General features: G+C 43.2%; 1 protein-coding gene across 2 annotated transcripts in view; it reads left to right on the top strand.

The window, feature by feature from the left end:
• Positions 1–6,060, top strand: part of LOC117253479 (1-phosphatidylinositol 4,5-bisphosphate phosphodiesterase gamma-1-like) — a 42,891-nt gene extending 36,831 nt beyond the window's left edge. For both annotated transcript variants that reach the window (XM_033620961.2, XM_033620960.2), the window contains exons 28-32: positions 39–153; positions 274–435; positions 667–755; positions 1,289–1,473; positions 2,994–6,060. In XM_033620961.2, coding sequence (XP_033476852.1) covers positions 39–153; positions 274–435; positions 667–755; positions 1,289–1,473; positions 2,994–3,054 — 612 coding nt within the window. In that variant the 3' untranslated portion in view covers positions 3,055–6,060. The remainder of the gene's footprint in view (positions 1–38; positions 154–273; positions 436–666; positions 756–1,288; positions 1,474–2,993) is intronic.
• The last annotated feature ends 14,532 nt before the right edge of the window (positions 6,061–20,592 follow it).

The following is a 20,592-nucleotide window of genomic DNA, read 5'->3' on the forward strand; positions in this document are numbered from 1 at the left end:
TTCCTGCTTTGCACAAACTGCCACTGTTCCTGGATCAGGTGCTGGGAGCCCGTCATCTGCCCAAGAATGGCCGCAGCATCGTCTGTCCCTTTGTGGAGGTGGAGATCTGTGGAGCTGATTATGACAGCTACAAGTGCAAAACAGATGTTGTAGGTAAGACAGCTGCTGTCTCGTGCTCACAGTGGTGTGAAATCTTGATTTACATTCATGTCTTAAAATGTTCACTGGCTGTGTACTAACTGTCTCCTCCTCCTGACCTCCTCACCCTCCCAGCTGATAACGGTCTGAATCCTGTGTGGGTGCAGAAGCAGTTTGTGTTTGACATCCACAACCCTACCTTCTCATTTTTACGCTTCACTGTCTACGAGGAGGACATGTTCAGTGATCCTAACTTCCTGGCGCAGGCGACCTTCCCTGTCCGTCTGCTACGAACAGGTGAGTGTGGAATAACTCTTACTGATAGTGGACGAGTCTGCAAAACCCTGGTTTACATTTAATGCCATGGTTAAGTGTCAAAAAAAACCCAAAAACAATTATTGGTCTGAGAGAGGAGGCTAGCACTAAAGCTAAGCTAAATTCTTCTTGTTATTTTTTTGGCAAAAACAAAATGAATACAGATAAATATTTGACAGTGTGTTGATTTAGTTGTGTCTTGTGTGTTGTCAGGCTACAGGAGTGTCACTCTGAGGAACAGCTACAGTGAAGAGCTGGAGCTGGCATCACTTCTGGTCCATATAGAGATTGTCAATGCAAAGGTAGACACTGTTTTCATATTTATTTATTAGTATTTATGCACAAGTAGGGATAGAGAGAGAGAGAAAAAAAAAAGAGATGTAGAGGGGTAGAGAGAGAGAGGAATGTCTGAAGGAATTACCCACAATTCATAGCATTGTGAAGTTAAACATGGGGTTACCAGGGGAGGCCCAGAAGCGGTAAAAAACAAATAAGCAATAAATGAACAAATAAATGGTGAATAGACATATAAGGAGCAACCACAATTAATTAATGATGCTGTTCTGACAAACACAAGTAAACCAGGCATGTCCAAAGTCTGTCCCAAGGGCCAGTCGTGGCCTGTGGACCAGTGTTAAACGGCCGCTGGCTTATTTCTCAAAATATACTGTACGTGAGCTGTCACACAATATTGGTTAATCGAGCAAGTTTACTTTGCATTTTTTCTGTATCTCACGATGACAGTACTATCACACAGTTGGTAGACATGCACCAGAGAGAAGTTAAATGATAACTTATACGTCTTGGTGTTTTCCGTGTCTCACTATGGCTGCAGGAGGAAGACGATGAAAACCTATACATGTCCATCCAGCGGCTGCGGGATCGAACCAGCGAGCTGTCCAGCCAGGTTTCCCTCCTGGAGAGGTCGGGCTCGGGGGATCTCAGCTACCAGCAGAGTCTGGAGGAACTCAGAGCGGCTCAGGACCAGCTGAGTGAGCTGGTGGAGGCGCGAAACCGCAGGTGACTGATCACACACACACAAACACACACTGAAGAAAAAGGTTTAGACGTTGAAGCCATAATTTAAATGTCAAATGTTTTTAGTTTATCTTATTATTTATTTGTAGTGCTGAAACGAGAAGTCAATCCAACAGAAAATACTGATTAACAATTAAGATCAATTATTGTTTGGTTCCAATTTCTCAATTGTGATTTGCTGCTTTATATCATTGTAAATTCAGTGTCTTTGTGTTTTGGATTGTTAGTTGGACAAAAAAAGCTTGTTTAATATGTTTGTTGGGCTGCAACTATTCTTCTTTCTTGATTAATCATTTGATCTTAATAGTGTTAGCTAATGTGGAAAAAATGCCCATCACAAGTTCCCAGAATCCAAGGTGACATCTTTAAACATCTTGTTTTGGCTGTCAGTCTAACCAGTCTAAAACCCCAAAGATATTCAATTTACTATCATAAAGGACAAAAAAATCAGAAAATATTCATATTTAGGAAGCTGGAATGAATGAATTTGTCATTTTTCTGGGTAAAGCTCCAGTAGGCAACATTGTTTTGGTATAACTGAGTAAAAATTTTATAATATCTTTTAAGCATAATGTAAATCAAGTGGTCTGAGACAAACAATAGGTTTCTGCACCTCACCATGGCTCTGTGTTCAGCCTCTAAAGAATCGGTATCGTGCCAATGTGCATCAACCGATTAAAGGTCAGCTCAGACCACTGCGTTCCTATTGGCTGTTCTGCTGCATATGCGCGTTCCCGTGCTGCCGGCAGAAGGGGAGAGCAATCGAAATGGCGAACAGTGCACCAGGTAAAATAGCTATTCCAGCATTGGCTACAACTGCCTACACGGCTAAAAAACCCAAAAAAAAGGAAGACAGAACTCAGTTCCCCAGAGCCCGGAGGGAGGGAAAGTGTGAGGTGGGGCCAGGCCCGGCCGGAGGGCGCGAGGGTCGGCTGTGGGAGCAGAGCCTAGGGCTCTCCGCAGAGAGGGAGACCAAGCCTTGGGGGTATATGTGCAGGGCCATGAGGGAGCTCTCCCTCACCGCGCAGCAGCCTGCGCGGTGAGGGAGAGCCGAGGCTCCCAGAGAGGGAGAAATAGAACCAAGTAGGATACTTGCGTGCTCATCTGGTAGGAGGGGCTCAGGGCGGCGACAAACGAACTCAGATGAGACTCAAAAATCAACTGTTTTCAGGCTTTCTACCTACTGCAGCTTTAATTTTGTGTGAAATGTGTGATTAACTTTTTGTTCCAGTTGTTTTTATTCTATATAATACATACAATAATATATTTTATATGGCAGAATATAAGTGGACCTTTTGGAAATTTGGTCACATTTATTTTACATATGCTTTTCCATCTTGCCCTTTGCAGAGTTTCCATCTTAAAATAAGAATTTCCTCATCCTAAGACTAACAAAAATGTCCACAAACACAGGCATGGAATGACACTGTATGGAAGCAGACACCCATACATACAGCAGCAGCTTTCACACACACAGTAATAATTTTCTTCCACTTCCCCAGGCTGATGGAGAAGAAGAGGAGGGAGAAGCTGAGGCAGCAGGTGGCAGCGAAGCGCAGCTAATCCTCCCGTCCATCAGAGAGCACTACACTCACACAAACGGTGCCTGACACTCGCTGCCACCAGAGCTGTGCAGCATCAGCCTGAGGAGACAACAGGCTCTCTGCGGTGGCAACATGCAATCTGTTTATAACTGGAAATAGAAACATGTTCTGTCAAGATAAACATGTGAGACGTTGAAGCACCGAGCTGAATAGCAGAGCAAAAAGTGACGAACAGAAGCATCTCATGGACTAAAAGTAAAACCTCACAAAACTAAGCTATAAAAACAATCATGGACTCATGACTGAAACACATTAAGAGTAAACTGGAGATGAGTTCCTTCTGATGATTTCAGGAAAACAATGTAGACAGAGAGGGGAAGAGTCAAGGGACAGATTTCTAAATGTTGTCACTATGACAACTAAAGCTCAAACAATTAGTTGATTAATCGATCAGCAGAATATTAATATGCAACAATTTTGATAATGGATTAATTATGTAAGTCATTTTTAAGCTGCTTTTTCTCTGTTATGTGATCATAAACTCATAATTTTTGTGTTTTGGACTGTTGGCCAGACAGAACAAGCTATTTGAAGATGCCACCTTGATCTTCAGGAAATATTAACGCTCCAGTGTCTACGATTTAGGAGGATATACAGGTATAAATGGAATATAAAATAGTAATTATATTTTCTCTGGTGTATAATCACCTGAAACTAAGAATTATTGTGTTTTTGTTATCTTAGAATGAGCTGTTTATATTTACATAGGGAGCAGATCCTCATGTGCGGAGTCCGTCATGTTGCACCACCATATTTCTACAATAGCGCAGAACAGACAAACCAAACGCTGGCTCTAGAGAGGGCCATAAGTGTTTTAGCATCAGCCACCGCACTTAGCAGCCCCACCGCGATGAGTCAGACTGTTGGAGAAACACCAATTTTTAATGTAAAATGTCTTTATTCCGTGTTTATACTGGTTTAAATGACCTTTTCCATTTGTTTTGGAGAGGAAGACCCTCTGCGGATCATTTCAGCTACCGTTGAAAACCTCCTAAACATCCGGTTTATCAGAGAAAGTTATCAGAGAAAAAAAGGTGCGCATAGATTAGCAGTTGCTGGGCTAGCAGCTCATCTGCAACATGCTGAAAACTTATTTGTAGCGTGAAACTGCTTTATTCAGTGTTTTTACAGGCTTTAATCATCATCATCATTTGTTACGGAGAGGGAGAGACCTCGGCGGGTGATTTGGCTCCCAGTAAAAAGCTCTTGAACAATGAACACTGACGAATCCTGATTGGGAGTTCACGCTTGGCACATGGGAGAAGTTTCAGCCGGTTGCAATCTGCAGACTCCTCACAGCTAGATGCCAGTAAATCCTACACACTGCTCCTTCAGCAGACCTTTTTGACTACTTTATGACATTTTATCGACCAAACAATCTGTCAGTTAATCGAGAGAATAATCATAAGTTGCAGATCTGATCGTGATGAGTAGGTGTGGTTAAGTTTTAGGCATGTCATATAGTGAATGTCAGCTGATTATCATAAGTGTGTGGTGGGCCAACTGCAACAAAAGTCAACAATAAAGCTTAAACGTGACACTTTAAGCACATTCTGTACAACAGAAGATTGAAGGTGTCCAACAGAATGATGATTACAAGAAAAAAAAAACTGCTTAGAAAAAAAAAATCAATGACTTTGTCCTGTGATCAGGTCTGATTTAACCTTAGTGTAAATGGCATTACAGTGCACCTTAAAAACTGAAGTTTGAAGCTCATCATGTTCACTCTTACTGTGTTTTGGTCTTTAGTAAGAAAAGCAGGATATAAGGGAGAAGAAAACTCAGGTTACACAAATGGATGGAATTAAACTATCTGGATGGAAAAGAAGGGAGCAGTGGGCACATGTAGCAAAAAAGTTAATATCATGTATGTGCCTTTGATGTGTTGCGCTTTGTAGAGTATAATTACTCAAAGAAAAAGAAAACTTTATCTACAACTGGAATAGTGGCCCTTTAAGGGAAAACTACTAACAAACTGGAGGAGGAATCGTTTGGCTCGGACCACTACTCATGAAATGGGTTGAAAGGGATTCAAAGACTGAAGTCTGTTCTGCCTAATCAAGACCAAGTCCTTTTATTTGGGTGACCACATGAACTCTGACCCCAGGTGGCAATGGGCTCCTGACACATAATGTTCCCGTTCTAACTGGGAGAGCACAAACTGGACGAACAAATCCTCACCAAACCACACAGAGAAGATCTTTTAATACTTCTTCAAAGGGCTCTAAATATATCTGTACTACCTTCAAAGAGGCACAAGAACAGCGAGCGGGGGAGAGAGGAAGACCACAATCCTCACAGTGCCCCCTGGAGGTCACCTGCACAGGGGCTCAGGTGTGTTTGTGACAGCGGGACACACACACACACACACGACAAACAAGGGCTATCAAAGGAAACAAGCAAAGTACTCTTATGTCTTGCCTCACATCTGAACCACACGACCAGGATCAGTTCCCATCATCTGGCTCTAATCAACAGATGTGGCTCAGCTGGTTCTGGATCTGCCAAAAAGCAGCTTCAATCCGATCCACTGCATGGCTTCATATCTAATAACGCCCCCTCCCCACCTCTGTAGCTACCCCACCTTTCCATCATCCTCCTGTCTAATTTCTCGTTGTATATAACTTTTATTTATCCAGCAGGTATAGATCCTGTTTCAATAGATGGAAAAACATACTAGAAGAATGATAATGGACTTCAGATTGAAGATAATTTTATGTAGAAATTATTTGTGTCCCTTTAAATGTCTCCATAGACATAAACCCCTCTCTTTCCCCCTACGCTGCAGTTGCACTGGGTGGGGACTTCTATGCAAAGGTCATCATCTTGGCCTACAGCCATCATGTGTATTAGGCAATTTGACTCAAGTTGTGTTTTCTCTCCGTATCTATGCTAACTGTCCAGTATTATTACTCTGCATTACAAATCCTGTGCAAGTTTCCATTTAATAAAGCTCTTTTGTGTATTCCTTTCTGCATTTGTCTTTTTTAAACACGTGACGTAAGCCAGCAGAAGCAGTGGCCTCAGCATAGTGAGGAGAGTGATCAAAAGATGACACTTAAACAGACAGATGAACAGCAGTTTTGAAGATTTTATGTCTGACGGGTTTAAAGGGTAACTTCAGAATTCTTCAACCTGGACATTATTTTCCTGTGTTTCTGTGGTGGGAACATGGGAACAACATTTTTTTTTTTTTTTATATCAGTCCAGTATTGAGAGAGAGAGAGAGAGAGGGCTGCAGCTGGTAGCCCAGAAAAGGGGTGCAATGCATTTAGCACTGGCAATTTACATCCACCAAGAATGCTTGACAGGCTCAGATTATGACTTAAAGTGTCTGACAACATTATGGAAAGGATCCCTACAGAGATAAAGAGTAAGATCCTTCTTGTTTAACCAGTCAGCCCCAAAATCCCATTGGCCAAAGCCACCAGACCCTATTTAAATTAACAGTAATTTTATCATCATAAAATGCACATCATTCAAAGTCAGTAGAAACAAACTGAAACTCAAAACTAAAACTGCCACCTGGTGGTTGTATACCTCTGTGAATCTGTCACTTCTCAGTTACAGTTGACATCCATGCCTGTCCAGACTGATATGCAGTCACGGCAGCTGACAATGCTTCATATGTTGCTTCAAAGAAGTTAGAAATTTTGAAATGTGGATGCTTCTGACACATCTTCAACCTGGCAGCAAAGAAGATCTACGCAATCAGCACATTTTTAAGGTGATCACTCAAGACTACTGTCACCAATTCAGTATCTGATCAAATGTCTCCCCTTCTGTTCCTGACTTATGGTGTTGAATAATGACCAGAAAAGTGTTTTTACAGAACTACATTTAAACCCATTGTACACAGGTATTACAGAGGCTCATGAAACATAGACAGATGTGGCAGAGCCTTCTACTTTGCAGAGAGGTGTGATGGAGGCTCCTCCCAGACAGACAGTCCTGATACGCCTCCTATCACACAGGCTCCAGTAACCATGGGTTTGTGTAACAAGTGTCACCTGTCACAGCTGTACGGGCGCTACTGGCTGAACTCTGCAACAACAACCTCCACAGCAATGGGCCATTGGACAAGTCACAGCAACAGAACAAGTCACAGCAACAGGACAATTCACAGCAACAGGACAAGTCACAGCCACTGAACAAGTCACAGCAACAGGACAAGTCACAGCAACAGGACAAGTCACAGCCATTGAACAAGTCACAGCAAGAGGACAAGTCACAGCCATTTAACAAGTCACACAGCAACAGGACAAGTCACAGCCATTGAACAAGTCACAGCAACAGGACAAGTCACAGCCATTGAACAAGTCACAGCAACCAGACAATCACAGCCATTGAACAAGTCACAGCCATTGAACAAGTCACAGCAACAGGACCAGTCACAGACATTGAACAAGTCACAGCCACAGGACAAGTCACAGCCATTGAACAAGACACAGCCACAGGACAAGTCACAGCAACAGGACAAGTCACAGCAACAGGACAAGTCACAGCCATTTAACAAGTCACACAGCAACAGGACAAGTCACAGTGATTGAACAAGTCACAGTAACAGGACCAGTCACAGAAACAGGACAATTGACAGCAACAGCACAAGTCACAGTAACAGGACAAGTCACAGCCATTGAACAAGTCACAGCAAGAGGACAAGTCACAGCCATTGAACAAGTCACAGCAACAGGACAAGTCACAGCCATTGAACAAGTCACAGCCACAGGATAAGTCACAGCAACAGGACAAGTCACAGCCACAGGACAAGTCACAGCCATTGAACAAGTCACAGCAACAGGACCAGTCACAGCCATTGAACAAGTCACAGCCATTGAACAAGTCACAGCCACAGGACAAGTCACAGCCATTGAACAAGACACAGCCACAGGACAAGTCACAGCCACAGGACAAGTCACAGCCATTGAACAAGTCACACCCATTGAACGAGTCACAGCCATTGAACAATGGGCCATTGGACAAGTCACAGCAACAGAACAAGTCACAGCAACAGGACAATTCACAGCAACAGGACAAGTCACAGCCACTGAACAAGTCACAGCAACAGGACAAGTCACAGCAACAGGACAAGTCACACAGCAACAGGACAAGTCACAGCCATTGAACAAGTCACAGCAACAGGACAAGTCACACAGCAACAGGACAAGTCACAGCCATTGAACAAGTCACAGCAAGAGGACAAGTCACAGCCATTTAACAAGTCACACAGCAACAGGACAAGTCACAGCCATTGAACAAGTCACAGCAACAGGACAAGTCACAGCCATTGAACAAGTCACAGCAACCAGACAATCACAGCCATTGAACAAGTCACAGCCATTGAACAAGTCACAGCAACAGGACCAGTCACAGACATTGAACAAGTCACAGCCACAGGACAAGTCACAGCCATTGAACAAGACACAGCCACAGGACAAGTCACAGCAACAGGACAAGTCACAGCCATTTAACAAGTCACACAGCAACAGGACAAGTCACAGTGATTGAACAAGTCACAGTAACAGGACCAGTCACAGAAACAGGACAATTGACAGCAACAGCATAAGTCACAGTAACAGGACAAGTCACAGCCATTGAACAAGTCACAGCAAGAGGACAAGTCACAGCCATTGAACAAGTCACAGCAACAGGACAAGTCACAGCCATTGAACAAGTCACAGCCACAGGATAAGTCACAGCAACAGGACAAGTCACAGCCACAGGACAAGTCACAGCCATTGAACAAGTCACAGCAACAGGACCAGTCACAGCCATTGAACAAGTCACAGCCATTGAACAAGTCACAGCCACAGGACAAGTCACAGCCATTGAACAAGACACAGCCACAGGACAAGTCACAGCCACAGGACCAGTCACAGCCATTGAACAAGTCACAGCCATTGAACAAGTCACAGCCACAGGACAAGTTACAGCCATTGAACAAGACACAGCCACAGGACAAGTCACAGCCACAGGACAAGTCACAGCCATTGAACAAGTCACACCCATTGAACGAGTCACAGCCATTGAACAAGTCACAGCCATTGAACGAGTCACAGCCACAGGACAAGTCACAGCCATTGAACAAGTCACAGCAACAGGACAAGTCACAGCCAGAGGACAAGTCACAGCAACAGGACAAGTCACAGCCATTTAACAAGTCACACAGCAACAGGACAAGTCACAGCCATTTAACAAGTCACAGCAACAGGACAAGTCACAGCCATTGAACAAGTCACAGCAACCAGACAATCACAGCCATTGAACAAGTCACAGCCATTGAACAAGTCACAGCCACAGGACAATTCACAGCCATTGAACAAGTCACAGCAACAGGACAAGTCACAGTGATTGAACAAGTCACAGTAACAGGACAAGTCACAGAAACAGGACAAGTCACAGCCATTGAACAAGTCACAGAAAAAGGACAAGTCACAGCCATTGAACAAGTCACAGCAACAGGACAATTCACAGCCATTGAACAAGTCACAGCAACAGGACAATTCACAGCCATTGAACAAGTCACACAGCAACAGGACAAGTCACAGCCATTGAACAAGTCACAGCAACAGGACCAGTCACAGAAACAGGACAATTCACAGCAACAGGACAAGTCACAGTAACAGGACAAGTCACAGCCATTGAACAAGTCACAGCAAGAGGACAAGTCACAGCCATTGAACAAGCCACAGCAACAGGACAAGTCACAGCCATTGAACAAGTCACAGCCACAGGATAAGTCACAGCCACAGGACAAGTCACAGCAACAGGACAAGTCACAGCCACTGAACAAGTCACAGCCACAGGACAAGTCACAGCCATTGAACAAGTCACAGCAACAGGACCAGTCACAGCCATTGAACAAGTCACAGCCATTGAACAAGTCACAGCCACAGGACAAGTCACAGCCATTGAACAAGACACAGCCACAGGACAAGTCACAGCAACAGGACAAGTCACAACCATTGAACAAGTCACAGCCACAGGACAAGTCACAGCCACAGAACAAGTCACAACCACAGGACCGGTTACAGCCACAGGACCGGTCACAGCCATTGAACAAGTCACAGCCATTGAACAAGTCACAGCCACAGGATAAGTCACAGCCACAGGACAAGTCACAGCAACAGGACAAGTCACAGCCACTGAACAAGTCACAGCCACAGAACAAGTCACAGCAACAGGACCAGTCACAGCCATTGAACAAGTCACAGCCATTGAACAAGTCACAGCCACAGGACAAGTCACAGCCATTGAACAAGACACAGCCACAGGACAAGTCACAGCCACAGGACAAGTCACAGCCATTGAACAAGTCACACCCATTGAACGAGTCACAGCCATTGAACAAGTCACAGCCATTGAACGAGTCACAGCCACAGGACAAGTCACAGCCATTGAACAAGTCACAGCAACAGGACAAGTCACAGCCAGAGGACAAGTCACAGCAACAGGACAAGTCACAGCCATTTAACAAGTCACACAGCAACAGGACAAGTCACAGCCATTTAACAAGTCACAGCAACAGGACAAGTCACAGCCATTGAACAAGTCACAGCAACCAGACAATCACAGCCATTGAACAAGTCACAGCCATTGAACAAGTCACAGCCACAGGACAATTCACAGCCATTGAACAAGTCACAGCAACAGGACAAGTCACAGTGATTGAACAAGTCACAGTAACAGGACAAGTCACAGCCATTGAACAAGTCACAGAAAAAGGACAAGTCACAGCCATTGAACAAGTCACAGCAACAGGACAATTCACAGCCATTGAACAAGTCACACAGCAACAGGACAAGTCACAGCCATTGAACAAGTCACAGCAACAGGACCAGTCACAGAAACAGGACAATTCACAGCAACAGCACAAGTCACAGTAACAGGACAAGTCACAGCCATTGAACAAGTCACAGCAAGAGGACAAGTCACAGCCATTGAACAAGCCACAGCAACAGGACAAGTCACAGCCATTGAACAAGTCACAGCCACAGGATAAGTCACAGCCACAGGACAAGTCACAGCAACAGGACAAGTCACAGCCACTGAACAAGTCACAGCCACAGGACAAGTCACAGCCATTGAACAAGTCACAGCAACAGGACCAGTCACAGCCATTGAACAAGTCACAGCCATTGAACAAGTCACAGCCACAGGACAAGTCACAGCCATTGAACAAGACACAGCCACAGGACAAGTCACAGCAACAGGACAAGTCACAACCATTGAACAAGTCACAGCCACAGGACAAGTCACAGCCACAGAACAAGTCACAACCACAGGACCGGTCACAGCCACAGGACCGGTCACAGCCATTGAACAAGTCACAGCCATTGAACAAGTCACAGCCACAGGACAAGTCACAGGAACAGGACAAGTCACAGCTATTGAACAGGTCACAGCAACAGGACAAGTCACAGGAACAGGACAAGTCACAGCCATTGAACAAGTCACAGCCATTGAACAAGTCACAGCCACAGGACAAGTCACAGCAACAGGACAAGTCACAGCCATTGAACAAGTCACAGCCACAGGACAAGTCACAGCCATTGAACAAGTCACAGCAACAGGACCAGTCACAGCCATTGAACAAGTCACACCCATTGAACGAGTCACAGCCAAAGGACAAGTCACAGCCATTGAACAAGACACAGCCACAGGACAAGTCACAGCAACAGGACAAGTCACAGCCATTGAACAAGTCACAGCCACAGGACAAGTCACAGCCATTGAACAAGACACAGCCACAGGACAAGTCACAGCCACAGGACAAGTCACAGCCACAGGACCGGTCACAGCCATTGAACAAGTCACAGCCGTTGAACAAGTCACAGCCACAGGACAAGTCACAGCTATTGAACAGGTCACAGCAACAGGAGAAGTCACAGGAACAGGACAAGTCACAACCATTGAATAAGTCACAGCCATTGAACAAGTCACAGCAACAGGACAAGTCACAGCCATTGAACAAGTCACGGTCATTGAACAAGTCACAGCAATAGGACAAGTCACAGCCATTGAACAAGTCACAGCAACAGGACAAGTCACAGCCATTGAACAAGTCACAGCAACAGCACAGGTCACAGCCATTGAACCAGTCACTGCAACAGGACAAGTCTCAGCCATTGAACAAGTCACAGCAACAGGACAAGTCACAGCCATTGAACAAGTCACACAGCAACAAGAGAAGTCACAGCCATTGAACAAGCCACAGCAACAGGACAAGTCACAGCCACTGAACAAGTCACAGCAACAGGACAAGTCACAGCCATTGAACAAGTCACAGCAACAGGACAAGCCACAGCCCTTGAACAAATCACAGCAATAGGACAAGTCACAGCCATTGGACAAGTCACAGCCACAGGACAAGTCACAGCCATTGAACAAGTCACAGCAACAGGACAAGTCACAGCCACAGGACAAGTCACAGCAACAGGACAAGTCACAGCCATTGAACAAGTCACTCAGCAACAGGACAAGTCACAGCCATTGAACAAGTCAGAGCCACAGGACAAGTCACAGCCATTGAACAAGTCACAGCCACAGGACAAGTCACAGCCATTGAACAAGTCACAACAACAGGATAAGTCACAGCCATTGAACAAGTCACAGCCACAGGACAAGTCACAGCCATTGAACAAGTCACAACAACAGGATAAGTCACAGCCATTGAACAAGTCACAGCCACAGGACAAGTCACAGCCATTGAACAAGTCACAGCCACAGGACAAGTCACAGCCATTGAACAAGTCACAACAACAGGATAAGTCACAGCCTTTGAACAAGTCAGAGCCACAGGACAAGTCACAGCCATTGAACAAGTCACAGCCACAGGACAAGTCAAAGCAACTATTTTCTTCCAGGTGAGTTGTAAGCGCTCTAAACACAAGGTACATATGTGCACCTGATGTATCATTACTCTGCAAAAACCAGTTGCTCCAAATCATACATGCTAAATTACAAAGCACACTCATCTGTGATGACACTATTGGTTGATAAACTCACGTGAAGAGATGGCTGGGATGTTGGCTTTGTGCAGTTTGGTTCACATCCAGTCTTGGGAGCCCCTGGACACAAGAGGAGTCCTGCCCTAAAACAACAAACACATTCATTAGTACTCATGTATTAAGAGAAAATAATACAGTGTCTGCTGTCAGCATTGATGTTACTCAAAATTCTGTTGGACTAATGGACTGTAAAGTGTCGGCCTGCGGACTGAATCATCTCTGTTTTAACATTATTAATCTGTCACAGGTTATTTTAGTGCAGAAAACATTCACAGGTGTCATCTATCACACTGATTATGATGAAATATATTTCCACAAGTTAGCTATAAGAAATACATAATCCCACAGACTGAGAGTAGGTCAGATAATCTATGATTCATTAAGTAAGAGATAAAATAAAGATAAACAGGTGCACATGTGGCTAGTTTACACAATAATATACAATACTTTAAATCAGAAGCTACTCACCCTTTAGTCCACAGTGAACAGCAGCAGCTCAGGTGGTGGAGAAAGAGAGATAATGGTTAGTAAAACAAATAATATCTTATTTATTGAATAAATCACATTACATGGGGAACCAGGCTTAAAAAATAATAAGTCAGAAGCTTGTACTCACCTTTTTTTAGTCCACGGTGAACAACAGCAGGTCAGGTGGGGGAGTGAGATAAGAGGAAAGTCAAAAATGGTTCGTAAGAAAAGAAACATTAGCAAAATAAACATATCAAAGAAAAAATGGTTGATAAATAAGCTCACACTTACCTTTTTGTCCATGGTGAACAGCAGTTCAGCTGGTAGAGTGAAAACAGATATAAAAGATTAGGGAGACAAGTACTCTTTAAATAATTGGGTATTATGAATATAATGTATTTCATATTTCATATATGTTACTTTACCTTTTTTGCCATATGAAGGCATTTTTGGTTTCTGGAAGATTATGTTAAGGGATCAAATTGTTAGGAATATAGGCTAAATGTTAGGCAGACCTTAAACTAATTTTGGGGAGCTTTGTTGGTCACGTTTCTTTGGTCACATTTCCAGTGACTAGTGTCCACGATTGTTCGTATGGGATGTTCTGTTTTTTTAGGTGTACAGATCATTCTCAGTCATTTGGTGGTCTCAGATTGAAGTGCCTTGTGTTTTTTCCTTCTCTTTTCCTTGTGGCTTAATGCACGGGGTGTCAACAGCCCTGCCAGACGCGAGGGCTACCTGGGGCATCGCTGGCCTCGCCAGATGCAAAGGCCGGCCCTCAGGATGAAAGAAAGAAAGGTTGATCCATCCACCGTGCAAAGTATGAGGAGATACTCTAAATAAGTCCCAGTGCAAGACGCTATCTGGGGTGCTGACAACCCTGCCAGACGCAAAGGCTGCCTGGGGCTTTGCTTGCCCAGCCAGACGCAAAGGCAAGCCCCCTGGGTTAAAAAAGTTAATCCGGTGGTCCCAGTGCAAGACGCTATCTGGGGTGTTAGCAGCCCTGCCAGACGCAAGGGCTACTTTGTCTTCCTCAGCCCCGCCAGACGCAAAGGCTACATGCACGGGATGTCGACAGCCCTGCCAGACGCGAGGGCTACCTGGGGTATCGCCGGCCTCGCCACACACAAAGGCCGGCCCTCAGGATGAAAGAAAGAAAAGTCGATCGTTCCACTGTGCAAATAATGAGGACATAAACTAATAAAAACCCAGTGCAAGATGCTACATGGGTGTTGACAGCCATGCCAGACGCAAAGGCTGCCTGGGGCTTTCCTTGTCCAGCCAGACGCAAAGGCAGCCCCCTGTGTTAAAAAGTGTCAATCCGGTGGTCCCAGAGCAAGACGCTATCTGGGGTGTTAGCAGCCCTGCAAGATGCAAGGGCTGCCATAGGAATCACTGTTCCTGCTGTAATGAGGAGGTGATGAAGAGCTGATGTGTGATTGCTCCGATGACTCAAGCAGAATATTCAGCCCATCCATCGTTGAGTCAATCCGAGTCACTCTCTTCAGCCCATCTCTGCCTCTTCGCAGCAGCCTCCTCCCCGTCGCTGTCCTCCCTGGTCCTCTTCATGGAGGAGGCACTGCCACAAGATTGAGGGACCACAGCATCTTCAAGCTCCTCGGAACATTCTTCTTGGGAGATGGACCCGAAGTCTTCAGCATCTAACGGAGGGATCTCGTCACCATGGCTGTACTCAGAGTCCCAGTCCACGTCCCACAAGCCCACGTCCGAGTCCTCTTCCGGTTCCTCGTACATGTTCCTGAAAAGCAGATCTTCAGCAGCAGTGTTATTGGGAACATCACGAGGGTCAGCATTAGGATGGGGAGCAGCATAAGGGTCAGCATGAGGATGGGGAGCAGCATAAGCATCAGCATGAGGATGGGGAGCAGCATAAGGATCAGCATGAGGATGGGGAGCAGCATAAGGATCAGCATGAGGATGGGGAGCAGCATAGGGGTCAGCGTAAGGATGAGGAGCAGCATAAGGATGAGCATAAGGAGCAGCATAAGGAGCAGTATAAGGATGAGCATAAGGAGCAGCATAAGGGCGAGGAGCAGCATAAGGATAAGGAGCAGCATAAGGGCAAGGAGCAGCATAAGGGTAAGGAGCAGCATAAGGGTAAGCAGGGAAATCATAAGGAGCATTGCAATCAGCATCAGGCACAGGATGAGGAACAGCAATGGGAGCAAGGTGGTAAGCAGGAAAGGGAGCAGGTGGTGGAAGCTGCTGCTCATCCTCTACATTACCAGCCTGAAGCACTTCCACGTCCTCCACCCCGACAAAGCCAACCTCTTCCTCCTCCTCCTCCTCCTCCTCCTCCTCTTCCTCGTAGTCAGGCAGGACTGGGTCATCAGGGGGGCTCTCAGCGGCAGGGGGTGCAGTGCTGAGTGGCCAAAAGGAGCCTCCTGAGGAAGAATAAAATTGAAACAGAATTAAACACAAGGCTTAAAGGCCTAATCAGTCATTTTTGACCTGATGCATTACATGTACTTTGTAGAAAAACCACCAACAAACAGAGTGCCACTGCCACCTCTAAAACTCATATCAATATTGTGCAGTTCTGCTACTTTTATTTGGAACATTAGGACGGAATGAGGGTAATATGATAATACTTTTATGCTGGATAAATCCTGACTGGACACAGGCAGCTAATCAGCAGCTACGTATGTGCTCTCATGACATCATGTTACATCTTAAAGTTTTGCTTTGCGAGTTGTTGTTCCATATTTGGCTGCCAAAGGCTAAAAGAGATTTACACCATTCTGACCATAAACAGATTCTGACTATTATACTAGTCTGACTTTAACTGTGGTTATGTGAAACATGATATGCTTTCAGAGGCAAAACCAGGAATGTGAACAGTGTTATTATGTAGAATTGTAGGTAAGACTTTATTTGGACAGCCCACCTACAGATACTTAATATATAAATATATATGTATATATATATATTTGTGTGTGTGTGTGTGTGTGTGTGCGTGCGTGTGCGTGCGTGCATGTGTATGTTAACATTTCAACAGCTTATTAGTTGAGATTCAGCAGTTCGACTGTTTCTCTTTGTCTGTAGATATGTGACAGATTAATAGGGTAAGGTAAACGTCCCTATTAAGCCCACATACCATATAAGCCCACTTGTGACTTCTGAATTTAAAAAATAAATTACATCACTATTTTTTCTGTGTCATGGTCCTTCCAATGAAGCTGCTTGTTACATAAATTATACTTTTTATTGTAAGCCAATCAGATTTGTCGATATTGAGTTATCGCAGCAGATGTGTGACATGTGCCTGCTGCTCCCAGAAGAAGTTGCAAAAACACTTCGGTGAATTTGGTGCCCTCAGAAAACAGCTTTTTTTTCCATATTTCTACTCCTGCTTTTGGTAATCACTCATTTGTTATCAAAATTTAAGAGGTTAGTGCTTTGAATAAAACATATGTCAGAATATTACTCAAATTAGAAATATTTTTTCTTTTGAAGTCAAAATATGCGTTTTAGCATGCTAGCAAACAGCCCACATGCTGCATCAATACAGTCGCTGCATAGCATTGTTCATTGCAATGACATAAAGCATGATAAGCATGTGTAGTTTACATTTTTGTATGCAGAATATATTATTATACTGTTAAATAGTAATAAATGTGTATATTTATCTTAATTTATTTTTTAATTAACAGAGTGGATGTAAATGAGTATAGCTGATTACTTCTGTGCATGATCAATTGATACTTTTCATGTTATATTAGTGCAGCATATATAGATTCATTTCATGTAGTTGTTTTTTTTATGTCATGTGTGTAGAATAAAATATTCTGACTTTTAACCAGAAATTCACTTACGTTCCCTTTAAGCCCACTTGACTGTTTCAATGGAGATTTTTCCTTTTTGACTTTTGGACCATTTTGCCTAACTTTGATCTCACCTAATCAATCGGCTCCATAATTCAGATAATTAAATATCATTATATCATCATTTATTATCCTTAAAATATTAGTAGTAAACCTGGAAACTGTTTTTCTTTTAGTCATTAGGTCTTCAGAAATCTTGATAAAAACAGCACTTTCAACCAGCTGGCTGGACCAGAAATTTTGGCCAGTTCTAAATGCCAACAGTACAATGTATGATAGAGATACAGACAAAATGATAACACATATTGAAAGATGAAGTATTGAAGAGTAATTTCCATTATAATTTTGATTTTGTTCATGAATAGTTTTTTGGCTACATTCCGAAGAGGACATGTTTAGCTTTTTCTGCGTTGACAACACAGCAAAAAGGCTGATCACGCCTATTTCAAAAGCCATTTACAGGCCAGAGGATAGGAGTGAAAAGAAAATGAAAATAGCTATTGAGAGCTAAGAGATTACAGATTTTAATAGAACAAGTTTGGATTGTTAAATTTTTTAAATATATATATTTATTTATCAACAAATCATGAAGTGGGCTTATTTTGAACACCCATGGGCTTAAAGGGTACATTAAGTACCCTTTAAGCCCATGCCAGACTTTTGACATATTTTGACAAATTAAACAATAAAAACACTCACTTAAATTAGGGCGATATATATCAAAAATGTCTGAAAAGCAGATTTGGTGGGCTTAATAGGGACATTTACCCCATATGTGATAATTCATAAACATATCTACATATTCACAGAATAATTTATTTGAACTTGAACTGTTCACTCAACCTATGCAGCATGGGTTAAGTGAGTAGTTCAAGTTCAACAAAATTATTCTGAGAATATATTCTGATTTGTCACTTATACTGAACATATAATAAACATCTGCAGACAAAGCAACACATTTGAATTATTGTTGAATCTCAACAAATAAACTGTTGAAATGTTACAAATACTCCTAACCTATCTGTAGGTGGACAATCAAAATGAGGTGTAACCCATAATTCTACATAATAACACTGTTAACATTCCTGGTTTTGCCTCTGGAAACACATCATGTTTCTTATAACCACAATACAAACCAGATAGCCTATAACAGTAATCAGAACAATAAGACACAATTCTGTCATGTTGCATCATATATATAGTCCAGTGACAGAGAGAATAGAGATGATGTGACACTGTGGAAACTGTGTGTTTCTAAGTGGATTCGTTGCCTCCAAGTTAAGCTGTGTAGAACACTCGGATGCAGCGAAAACCTTTGAGCGCACAGAACTGTGCGCGCAATTACGCATGACAAAATGCGGGTTATACTTCAAAAAATCATCAACAATAATGAACAGGGATTCTCCAAAAAATGTTAACACCAACATCTGTGCTTCTCATTGTCAATATTTACTTAACGCCACTCTCAGTTTATCAGTTTCTCATCATGCCGCATGGAGGAGACGGTGGCACTTTGGACGCAGGACGCGCACAGTTACTGCATGACAAACTAGTCTCATCTCTTCCCTTCATAAGAAAATACCACATGAACGAGCGAAGTATATTTCAGTGCTCTGACAACACTAACATGTCCGTTATAAGCGCTGAGCGATGACTGAACGGCTTTGTCCAATAACTGTCAAACACTTCAGTTCACTTCATCTCTTTCATTCAGGCTCAGAGCAACACTTTTTAAAGAAATCCAGAAAATTATTTCATTAATGTGATTAATTTTAATTTAAAAGGACCCGACAACATCTCCAGATACATTTTAAGCAGCAACCTCAGCACACAGAGCAACGGGCCCCGGTTTGTTTACACCTGCGCGTGCTGACGTCCTGACGTTTGCTCTTATACGTTCCATCGTCTCCATGGTGCACAAGAAAAGCATCATTGGCATCCTCATTGGCATCGTTCAAAAATGGCCTAGTCGCCATCTTTTCCCCATAATCGATAATGAATTTACCAAATTCAGTCCCCTCAAACAAAAATAACAGTGTCACTACACAGTTATTAACACCTTCCACACCTGTCCCGACAAATTCACTATATTCTTATAATAATAAATCATTTTACACCAAGCAAACCTCCAATATCACCAAAATCTCTTTTCCTAACAGATCGATGAACATTTTGTGAACTGACTCTTTACATTCAACATTTCACCATAATTAAATGCATTTTTTGTGCTGAAATTAGTATATAGGCCTATATGTCATTATATTTGAGCAACATTAATAATAGGCTAAATTTATCATGACATTAAAATATATCTTACCGAAAAAGGAGGTGATCCAACGCCTGACTCTGGACAGCATGGGCTCCACGGCGGGGGGTCCGGACGCCATTTTCCAACAGGTAGCAGATGTAGTTTTCCTGGTAGATAGATAGATAGATAGATAGATAGATAGATAGATAGATAGATACTTTAATTTGTGGCCGTGTAGATAGATACTTTAATTTGTGGACGTGTAGAAATATACTTTAATTTGTGGCTGTATAGAAAGATACTTTAAATTGTGGCTATGTAGTAAGATACTTTAATTTGTGGCTGTGTAGAAAGATACTTTAAATTGTGGCTGTGGGGAAATCAGTTTGCAACAAGTCACAAAGGCATTTTGAAACTCAGCAGGGCAGCCACAGAGCAGCGCCCCGGAAGGAGCAATAAGATTCTCACCTGTGAGGTTTTGAGTTTCTCAGATCAGGTATCCAACAGTTTGTTCAGTAGAAATTGTCTCCAATATTTCAGCTTTTCAGCAGAAGGTTTTGCAGGTAAACTTGAGTCAAGTCCGAGTGCAAATGTGACATTCAGAAAGGCCTTGCAGCTTTTATAGGGCCTTGGTAACTCCAGCGTTCTGTTTCCATGACTCTTACTGACGCACGTGCGTGCGTGTGCGTGAGCGAGAGAGATTATATACAGTAAATGGATGATTTAAATTTTTGGATTCATGTGTGTGCACAGAGTAGGGATGTCTCTATAGACAGAGAGAGAGAGAGAGCATATTTTGCTTTCACAGATTTGTTCCAGCAGTGGTTATCTTCCTTTGAAGCTCCAAAATGTCAATTTGATTTAGAGGTTACAAAAAATATTTCCACTGAATCAGTCAAATACCTCCATTGGATGGAATACATAAT

The sequence above is a fragment of the Epinephelus lanceolatus genome, chromosome 6 (assembly GCF_041903045.1).
Source record: "Epinephelus lanceolatus isolate andai-2023 chromosome 6, ASM4190304v1, whole genome shotgun sequence".
In the NCBI taxonomy this organism is placed as follows: Eukaryota; Metazoa; Chordata; class Actinopteri; order Perciformes; family Serranidae; genus Epinephelus; species Epinephelus lanceolatus.